Source organism: Silene latifolia, chromosome 2 (assembly GCF_048544455.1).
Source record: "Silene latifolia isolate original U9 population chromosome 2, ASM4854445v1, whole genome shotgun sequence".
Classification (NCBI taxonomy): Eukaryota; Viridiplantae; Streptophyta; class Magnoliopsida; order Caryophyllales; family Caryophyllaceae; genus Silene; species Silene latifolia.
Window position 1 is genome coordinate 49,385,934 of NC_133527.1, and position 11,884 is coordinate 49,397,817.

The 11,884-nt window shown below is 31.6% G+C and overlaps 1 protein-coding gene across 1 annotated transcript; it reads left to right on the plus strand.

The window, feature by feature from the left end:
- Positions 1-9,831: 9,831 nt before the first annotated feature.
- LOC141642720 (organic cation/carnitine transporter 3-like) lies at positions 9,832-11,876 on the plus strand. The gene has a single exon (XM_074451613.1). The coding sequence runs from the start codon at positions 10,058-10,060 to the stop codon at positions 11,582-11,584; it is 1,527 nt and encodes a 508-aa protein (XP_074307714.1). The 5' UTR covers positions 9,832-10,057; the 3' UTR covers positions 11,585-11,876.
- Positions 11,877-11,884: the final 8 nt, after the last annotated feature.

Sequence of the window (11,884 nt, forward strand, 5' to 3'; positions counted from 1 at the left end):
AAGTGACCTAAAAAAGTTATTTTCAAATTAAATTTATTATTATCTACATTATTAAAAGAAAAGTTCTTATTTTAAAACGGGTAACCATAATTCCAGAGAATGAATATTTAATGTCACGAACTTACTATGTGTTGTTTAATTGCAAACTTGCATTAGCATACAAAAAATTCGTGACATCATTAAATTAGCTCGTAGCATTATTAATTGCCTATATAAATAACACTTATTTTTAAAACAAAAAGTTACTTGTAAAATTGTTCTTACAATTGACTCGTAGATAACTAATCCTTGGTGATTCATACCTGAAACTCGTACGACCCGTAGCACACTGAAATATGAAAATGATCCGGTCCAATTTGATCTGATCTGGATATACAACAACCCCAAAATGACCAGATCTAAGTTAACACGACCTAATTATCCCGTTTACCATAAATAACTAGTTTTCTTGCCCGTGCGTTGCACGGATATTAAAATAATGTGTGATAAATTTCACAATAAAATGGAATATAGACATATAGTATATCGTTCATGTCTAAGATTTTATGTATGCCGCATGACCAACAAATAATTCTCGTTAACATAATATTGACATAACAATAAAAGAGTGTTTGATTAATAAAATACTTCTTTTCAGGAAAATAAAACCAATATGAAGTTTATATATATGATACTTGGACTGATAGTTTTTAGAATTTGTTCATTAATGCCTATTTGTTTTTCAATTGGTCAAGGAAAACAATAATATCTACTCTGCATAATCAACTCAATGATGCAACAAATCTCCTTCCTTCGAATAACAACCATAATTTAATCATTGGTGGATCAAATTGTAATTATGTAAAAACATTTAGAGGTAGTTAGAATGTTATATCTCCCGGTCAAACTATAAAAGTACGTTTAAATGTGAACCAAATTCCGACGCAATACTACATGGCTAGGGTTGCTTATGACGACCCCACTTCTCTCTCTCTCTCTCTCTCTCTCTCTCTCTCTCTCTCTCTCTCTCTCTCTCTCTCTCTCTCTCTCTCTCTCTCTCTCTCTCTATCTATCTATCTATCTATCTATCTATCTATCTCTATCTCTCTCTATAGCAATAGTCATGACCCCCATCTGCTCATTTGAAACAAAATCTTGCATGCAGACCCTTATTTTTTTCCCTATTCACACACATGATCTAAAACAATCTCATCCCTTGAAAAATCGATCCTTGTCTTCAAAACTTATCTCAAATTTATCCAACCAAGTGAAAAACTAAACCCCTACTTCTAGAAAAAATTACAATCCAATAGAAACTAACCCTTGCTCTCGACAATGTTGTTAGAATTAAGATTTTACTTTAATTTGGATTGATGGGGTTAAGATTAACTTTATCAGTATGATCTTTTGAGGTTTCTTGTTATTATTCATGTTACTTATATGTTTTAATGTAAGCGATATTTTTCTGATAAATAACCTTATTTATTATCACTATCCTCATTAAACTCATCACCCTCCACAAATGCACCATCCCTCCACCCCACTAATTTACCCACAAAATAAAACATCAGCCACTGTGATTAGTTCTTACAACTTGAAACAACCTCCAATCTAATACCACTATCACTACCTTTCTGCCACGTTTTACATCTAAGAAATCATAAATCACATTTACCTCCATAAAACACCAATCTTTACTCTAGATGATATGGATCCTCGTCTCCCTTATCGAAGAGAATTTATCTTTCCTTCAATAAAGAAAAGTTTAAGAAACAATCTTCCCTTTTATCTCTCTCCCTTTTCCCTTCCTAGTCTTTTTCTCGTCCCCTCCCCTACCTCCATTCCAGATACTCAAACAAAGTGTTTGGGTACTATGTTTGTAAACTGAATAAGTTTGAATATCATATATATATATATATATATATATATATATATATATATATATATATATATATATACGAACTTTTCTATTTATTTCATTTTGCATAAATAAATCTTACTACCTCCATCTCATTTTTATTGTCCTTTTTTCTTCAAATTTTATTATCTTACAATTATTATCCCCTTTCTAGATCTACTAAGGAAAAATTTTAGTCAACCAACTCGTCGCAATCAACCTCGTTCCCACTTGAAACAACCTTTAGCCCACTACTTAATCCCTTCGGTTCACACATAAAACAGTATAAAATGCAAAGCTTTCATCTCTCTCTTGAAAAGTCCATCTAACTAACAGAAAACTAACCGCTACTTTCTGAACTTCATCATTTTTACATCCCGTAAAGATTAAGTTGAACATGACAAAAAAATGCAGAAACTTAGGTTTTGTTTGATAACGACAGATTGAACATTTTTTTAGCATTTTGAGAGTTTTTACACTATTTTAAAAACAAATGTACTATTTTGAGTGTTGATCATCGACATATTGAAATAGTAGATTGTGGGATAATTTCCTATTTTACATTATGACCTTTAATTAGTATATTATAAGAAAATAAAAATTGAGATTTTTTTTTATCTCTTAGGAAATTAAAGATCAAACTTTATATTTATCATATTTATAATTAATATTTTTCACTTAAAATATATAAATTTAAGCAAGTTCAAATATGTTTGCTAAAAGTTACTCCTATAAATCACAAATTGTACGAAGCAGTATAATCTAATATAAAATAAATGTCATAAACTTCATGAGAATATTAATGCGGTAGAGAACTATAGAATAGTTGGCAAGTACGTGACCCCCTTTTAGGTTTAAATTTTTTCATTTATTTTTATATTTTTGCCTAAACGTGGTTAAAGCATCGTATTATGCATGACGAATATGTCTCACTCTTCCCTAATTCGTACCTCTCCCTAAATTATAGTGATTATGTGCTCAATTTACACACACACAAAAAAAAATATAGCATCAACAATAATTAGTTTGCTCCATATAATTGAATAATACCGTTTTTTATGCATGTAAATTTGTCAAAAGAAAAGCTTGAGAGAGACGGTCTTCACTATGTTAAGGGAAAGACTACTCTTACCGTTTTATGTGTTTTTCATGACTTTTTTTTAATGTTGATCGTTGCTTGAATTGAATCTTAACCTTATACATATTTCTATAATAAGTGTATTAAATTTACCTTTAAGCCTCATTCAAATCTATTTTATTACTCGTGGTGCCATTTTTACTTTAAATTGTAAAACAATCGCACAATAAAGTTTTTCAAAATATTTACTCATTTGTCATAATATGATATTTTGATTCGCAAATTAGCAGCAACTTTCTTTATCTTTTAATACTTCTTGAAAAATAGATATCAAACTTTGTACTTATCAATAATTTGTGAATATCTTATTTAAATTTTGATTAATATACTTTTATAGAATGACAAATGAATGTAAATAATATATAATAAATTATCAATAGAAGTTGAAGTGTATTGTGAGGGAAATAACTTTAAAATTAGTAGGAGAAATACATGACATTGGAAAAATAAACTTCTTATTATGTAGAATTAAATATGACATTAGCAATAACAAAAGACGTAGGGGCATATTTCAGCATTCATTTTACTCTTTACATGAGTAAATTCCATGTAGTACTCTTTACATGAGTAAATTCCATGTAGTACGTATTATGCACGCACGTTTGTCACAACCCAGTTCGGCCTAGGGCCTTTTAGCCTCATAATACCTCATTTTTTTAATCGGAAGTTGTTATAAAATTTGATATTATAAATATATCAAAGGTTTTTTTTCTTCTAATTTAATAAAAAGTGAACAAATACTAATGCATAATTTTTTAATATTAATAAATTATAGATAATTAATTTATTTCCTGTTTCTAATAATAAAATTGTAAAATAATTAATTAATTCTCATTTCTAATAGGAAAATCATATTCCTAATTATAATAGAAAAATTTTAAATAATTATTATCTCCTAATTCTAATAGTATAATTAGAAAAAAAAGCCTTAATAAATTGTAATTTATTTCCTATTTCTAATAGGAAAATTGTAAATAATTAATTATCTCCTAATTCTAATGCTAATAGTATAATTAGGAAAAAAAGCCTCCTTTAGTTATATACTAGATTTAATGCCTGTGCGATGTACGGGCCATTTGTTAGAGTCTTTCGTATTACTTAATTTTAGCTCAATTCTAATATTGTATGAACGACTTATTTTTTCAATAATAAACAATGTATATTAAATTTAGAAAAGTTATTGTACCGAAATGGATTCCAATGGAGAGTATAACTATTAACTTGATGTACCAAAAAAAATTATACTCACAATCTGGAAAAGTTACCCACAATTCAAACAATATCTACAAACTCAACCCATTTTCTGACTATCACTCTCGTATCTAATCTTTCTTCAAGTCCAAGGTAACTTATCGGATTGTAAGCAATGAGAAATAGAGTCTAGCGATAAGGCACATCTGTTGTTTGCAGGTATAAATCAAAGGTTAATGGCATTTGATTGACTAATCAACTACAATAACAAAACTTAATACTCCGTATTAGGAAGGGGTGGACTGACTTTTACGTACTACTCTATAAAATAATTATTACCACCTCTAATACATCAAATTAGGAAAATGGGTTAGGAACTTAGGTTTGAAGGCGGGTTATGTACGGGGTTTAAATGAGGAGAATAAAGTTGCGGTGGAAGATTGTGTTGGATGGTGGTGGGTTGGGTGGTGGAAAATAAAAAAACTGTCAAAATTTTAAAATCGGATCAATTTGCACATATTATCAAATAATGTTTGGGGAGCAATTTGCTACTTTTCCCATAAAGGATCTATGAATAATTCTATTTTTAACCAAGGAGTAAGAACAACAATAATCTAAAGATTATGACAAATGAACTAATAAAAAATAGAAACAGTTAGATATGTGGGTAAATATATAAATGTCAATTTTAGTGAGTTGTATTTTCTATTTGTTAAATTCATCAATCGCTGCAAATTTATCACTAATTGCTTTTTTTTTTTCTTGATACACTACTCATATCAATAAGTAAACATTCACAATTATTCTAAGTAAATCTGGACTCTCAAATACCAACTTCTAAACATACATGTAGTTCATTAACTCTTTATATTAGCAATTTTATGCTCGAGAAGTTTTTACAATGACCTCGGAAATAAAGGTAGTAATATATGGTGAAAACTAAATTACCTTCGTGACGTCCATCAAATTAAATTTATACGACCTCAGAATTCGGACATCCATTCTGCCATATACATTAAACATATTGTTAATTTTAGAATGCCAAAACATTAACAAAACCATACAAATTACCTTAAGACGAAGTCAATCCTCTTCAGCACCATAATACCTACAAATGAATAAAAATAGGTTGTCAAAACCGAACATCAAAATATAAACAAAAAGACATTGCTATCTAAAATAATTAAACAATATATGCATAGAGTAAAGTCGTGAAAAACAAAATTAGTAGCAATCGAGAACGTAGAAGTCATAAACATTTGTTTGTTTGTTTTGAAACCAATTCCATTATATATACAGTACGTAATTAGCATGGTTGCAAATTCCAAAAAAGACTAATATAATGTACCTATTGGAAAGAAACACAATCTGAGTAGGTCTACAATTACTATACTTCTCGAATAGATATCAATTTTACAGATTAGTTGTTATTTCTACATATATTTTCATTAAATAAATATTTTTGGTAGTTTTGAAAAGTTGGACTCTCTATAAACGCTCGAAAAAAGCTTCCTTTATTAATATAGATAGATAGATATTGATATTGATTGATTGATTGCTGAGTCATGAACGAGCACGGTTGTTTTATTGGTTGAATAGCATGAGTAATGCCTTGTCTCGTCAACCATTTTTGTCTATATAGTATCTTGTTATCCTCTAAGAATACATTTGTGTGGTTTCTTCCTTTCTCCATATTCCATACTCCATATTAGGAGTCTAGATCATTTATTTTATTCAATAGGTCTTGGTATAGATGGGTGGGGCGAACAGACGGATAAAGACCTCTAATAAAATGGGTAGGAGGGACAAGATGGGGCACCCCCATGTACTTTCCACTTTATGGCAAACTAGTGTTCAAGCCCGGGCGTTGCCCGGGTAGTTTCGCTACATAGGCTTTTGAGAATCAACATAATGTATTAGTTAAACACTTTCACATTGTACACAAATACTCGTTCATGGGTCACTCGGTCTGTTTGGTATAACAAATCTAAATAAGTAAATTTCCAAGGTTCCTTTCCATATATTAGTTTATGGGTTTATGGTAGTCTGGTAGACTACTAAAGATTAAATAAGCCATTGATCGTAACAATAATTAATTTCATAATTTTAAAACTAAGACTTTAAATTATAATAATTGAGATAGTTTATAATTATCGAAATCGCTAATATAGCTCGAAATAGTTTACAATAATTATTGTAGTTTTTAATATAGCTTGAAATAAAATTGTTGGAGTTTTTAATATCGCCCAAATTAGTGTACGATTGTCATAGGAATCAATGAATCATAGATGAAGTTTATGTTGATGTCATACCTTATATACTCCTACAAATTAAAGACTTCAAATTAACATCATATTAACTATGTACGGTACAGAATTATAACTCTATTCAAACGCTCTATTGTTTCTATCATTTATCTTATACATAATTTCTTTATCTTACCTAGTAATAATTAATTAATACTTATTTTTGTTTGAGTAGTTTACAAAACACGAACTCTCCTATTGGTTACCCCTCTTATTGGTACAGAGTACATTATCAAAAAAAAGTAACTAAAACATAGGCAAAATAATCATACAAAATGTAGTAATTGTATGTCAATTAAATTTTGCTGAAATCCATATAATCATATCTCAAATGTTATACTCTCTCATCCAATTCAGTGTACTTATTGCCTTTTAAAGGTCAAACCGTTAATTTATTAAAAAATATAAAACTTTTAAAGACAAATAAATTAAAAAATATAAAACTTTGAAAGACAAACTGAGGAAAATCAAACGGAAAGATACAAAGTACAAATTAGAAGTTTGCGTATGATTATTTTTTATTTTTTTTCCAAATATTTCTCACTTAAATGTTATCACCTTGAATTGTGATTAAATTGAAGTTTAGTAAAAGAATAATGCTAAAATTAAGGAATTAATCTTTTTCTCACACACAAATTGCATTTTTTCCACGAAAATATTGACCACGTTTGGATTAACAATTGGAAGTCTTAGATAATATATACACCCTAAAAGATTATGATTAGTAGATGATAATTTTCACCATCACGTTTCATTAGTAAACAAACATGTTCGCTATGTAGCAGATAGCATGACGTTTATACTAAAGTCTAAAACCATGTACGATTAAATATATATGCTATTTCTATATAGCGTTAATCGCAACATATTGAAAATTAGTCGATTAACATTGGGTTGCAGGTTGTCCCGAGAGTTAAGTTTCTGACCTGAAAAAAAGACGGTAAAATGTAGTACACAAATTCTTAAGAGAGACGGTCTCTCATTAATGTTAATGAGAGACCTCTCTCTTAAGAGGTAGTTATTTACATAAATTAATTGTATTCAATTTATTTTCATAATATGATAAATTTTAAGTCTTTTAGTTCTTCTTTTGTGATTTTATATGTGTTAAATCGGATTTTGAGAGCTTGCACATAATATCTATCATCCGAGTCTGATTGTTAAACTACAATCCAAACTACAGTCATTAGAAATCTAAGTTGGTAAAAGGCCAAATAGAAATCAAATTGACTCAAAAAGAGTAATACGATCTCTCAACTGCTACAAATAATCGTATTGGTCGATTATTTTATGAACTCATATATAAACTCACTCTTATAACCATGAACCGAATTCGTTGCAAATCTATTTAGAACCATATATACCTAGCTAATAGGTATAATCGAATACCATGCATTAATCTCTCACCCGACATTGTTGTGAATAACTTGGTAGGAGACATACACATACGTTTGAAATCTCCCAGTACAAAACCACGGGGCAACCGTTTTATAATAACAAACATCCCTAATGATTATAATCTGCAAATAAATTAGATACAATCATATTCGATTAAAGAAAATAAAGAGAAAGTTTAATATAAACATCTCCCTTCACTACATGTCAAAACAAAACCAAAGATAATGATCTTTCTCTATATACTCCCACCGTCCCAATCATTTGTATGCCTTTGTTAAAATATCTCTCACAATAAATAAATAAATAAAAGGCAAACAAATAAATGAGATAAATGGAATACAAACTTACAAATAACCTTTATGCAAATAAAGAAAACGTATGACATGTAATTTGAAAATCCAATTGACACACCTGAAAACATGCAAAAATATTCATTAGAATACTGGATGGCAAAAAAGCTACAACAACTAACATGAGTTGACAAAAACCTAGTTAAAGTAGTTATAGTCTTCGATCGTGATATGAGTTTGCATAAGTCTTTATATAATAGTAGAAGTCCTTGTTCTTCTATGCTTCCTCCGTCTGTTTACCTTCTTAACGAATTTTTATCTTTTGACATATTATTATTTACTTACTATGACTTTTATCTTTAATTATGAAAATAGATTAATTCTCTTTAATTAATGCAGTTAAATTAATTTAAGTAGCTTATAAATTTAAGTTATTTTTTCATTATTTTATTTCTTTAGATAGTGGGCAAAAGTTACAGCCAATAATATCGCTTCAAAAGTTCCTCTTTTAAGTATATATATTGATGGGTATTTTGTGAGGGGAAATGGTATCCGTCTATACGTATAGACGGATAGTGTCCGTCTATAATGAGAATTTGTGTATTTTATTTTCGTGTTTATTTTAACACCTCATTTTTGTATGATATCTAAATATTTAATTTTAATGTTTAATAATTATGTCTTTTATTATTTTCTTATAGACTAAACTATGATGTATTTGAACTGCCACAAGGGGAATTCTCAGGCTATCATACTTAGGCTTCGTTTGGTTGCTTCTTGTAAATCACGGGAGTTGGAAAATCTCATGAATTACAAAATTGGGGCTTGTTTGGTTAACCTACGATTTTATCTTTGTAGAAGTATTTGATATTAAATTTAAATAAGTGAAGAGAAAACTTAACCTTGAGTATAACTCATTCTCATTTCTCACCCAAACCCATCTTCTAATCAATCTCTTTGAACCTTTCATTCCTCGTCTAAATAACATCATTCATCCTCAATTCAACTCATTTCCTCACCAAACTCCATAAAACAACAGACCTCATTCACTGTAAATTCAACTAGATTCCGTTTGAAGGTGTATCCAAAATGTCTTGAAATTCAACACGTGTCCAAATACCATGGACACATGTCGGATACACGTCTAAACAAATGTAGAAAATCAAACACAGCTTTATAGGTATTTAATACGCTTTAGCGCGTGTCGGTATCGAACACGGTGTCCGATATGAATACGTTGCTTAAGAAGAGAAGTGTATGACGTATCTAGATCACAGCTCTTCTTGGATAAAGGTTGGTTGCGACTTGCGATGAGAATGCTGAAATCCAGACACGATCTAAAGGCTCCATAATAAGGGCAGGAGTTGTAAAAAGTAGCAGCTTAAAAATCAATGGTGCATACACTCTTTCCATCACCCAATAATACCAGATAGAGTCCAGAGACCAGAGACCCTACTATACAAGTATAGTTTATCTGTGTGACCAACAAATTCTCAATTATTACTCTTTTCATATTTCCTCACATTCATGACTGCTAAGAAATCTAGTCAGCTTTCTTGGTGAACTAAGGTACTGTCCTTCATTTTCTTGGATTTATACATACCCAACTTGGCTTATTGATAATTTACAATTTAAACAAGTCACCGCCTTATATTTTCAATTATTAAAGCGTGGATTGTTTCTTTCCCAAGTTCTAAAAAATACTGACATTATTATTACAAATACTCTTGTTATAATATAATACTCTCCATATTTTCGACCAAATTTCTCGTTACATTCATCGTCATTCACGAAAACTTCAACAATATATCGCTCATTTACAACTCAAACAATTTGGTATCTAGACGGCAGGGTGAACATGGCAGAGACGATAAGCTCAACCGAGGATGATGCAACTCCGACACCAATGTCTGTCGAGGAGGTGATTGAGGGCAGCCTTGGGAAGATGACATGGAATCAGATTCTGCAAGCTGTGTTTGCATGTATTCCACCTATTTTCGACAACCAACAGACGTTGATCAGCGTCTTCACCGACGCTCAGCCAGCTTGGTATTGTACTAATACTAATATTCTCAACTGCAACTCCTATTCTAACATATGCTCTCTACCAAGAGCTGACTGGAATTGGGTCGCCAATAAGAATAGAACAATCATATCAGACTGGGATCTCGAATGTGCCAGCTCATTCATCAAGGGTTTACCGGCAACTTGTTACTTTGTCGGTTGCTTGTTAACTGGGTTTCTCGTGGCATCACTTGGTGACACGTCACTAGGCCGCAAAAACTTATTATTATTCTCCTGTCTGACAATGTCTCTTGCAGCACTTGCGTCTGGGTTCGCTCCCAGTTTCTGGTGGTACTGTGTCCTTCGCTTCATTTGTGGAGCTGGTAGAGTATCAATAACTATTTCCTCTTTTGTCCTCTTGTCAGAGAAGGTCGGAAAGAGGTGGCGAGGGCAGATAGTCTTGCTCGGTTTCATATCCTTGACTCTTGGCATCCTGTCCTTGACCGGCATAGCTTATTTTACTCGAACCTCGTCCTGGAGAGCCCTTTACATTTGGACTTCTACTCCTGGAATCTTGTATTCTGTAATGATTCATTTTTGTCTATTTGAGTCCCCAAGATGGCTCTTCCTTCAAGGGCGACAAAACGAGGCTGTGAGTGTACTAAAAAGAATCGGAACATTATCTCATCTCAGCTCGGTCTTGGCACGAAACATGTTCAAAATCGAACAATCAAATGTCAATCCATTCTCTTCAATGAGGGTTATAGCCAAGAAAAGATGGGCAATTCAAAGGCTGCTAGTAACAATGGTGCTCAGTTTTGGGGTCGGTATGATGTACTTTGGCATGTTCTTAGGTGTCGGAAGCTTAGGCCCCAACATCTACCTAAGCTCGATTTACAACTCACTTATCTTTCTCGTCTCTTCTCTGCTTTCTTACCTGTTTTGGATCCAAAGAGTTAATAGACGAAGCTCAATTCTCGGGTTTTGTACAGTCAGTGGCGCGACAGGTATTGTTTCCATTATAGCCGGGCATGATCAGAAGGGCATTCGAGTCGGATTAGAATTGACAGCACTCTTTTGTGCTTGTATGGTTTTCAACATCTTGTTTATCTACACGGTCGAGTTGTTTCCGACATGTGTAAGAAACACGGCAGTCTCATTGTCGAGGCAGGCACTGCTCTTTGCGTCGGTTTTTGTACCAGTTTTGGTTGTCATAGGGAGGAGAAATGAGTTGTTTGGTCATACCGTCTTTGGAGTGACTATAATTGTTTGTGGGCTTTTGGTGCTGAGCTTACCGGAGACAAGGGGTAAGGTGTTGTGTGATACCATGGAAGAACAAGAAGTTACCGCTAAGGATTGTGGTCTTTGCGGTTGCATTTAGGGTATCCCTTGCTTCTTATCTTGGATCTTCAAATATATCCCCACAGTTCCCAGTTTAATAAGGTAGACTCAATAGAACCATATAAACCAACATCCAAGACTCCCCATTAATAGAGAATCGGAACCCCCGGTCATTGATTTTGTTTAAATGATTGACAGAATTTTGGTAAAAATATATTTCTCTAATGTTAATCCTTGTATGATTTTTTGGTTCATAGTCAAACAAATGTCATTCACTTGACTTTTCAAAATCAATTAATAAAATTGCGATTTTCAAAAAAAAAAAAAAAAAAGATTGCAA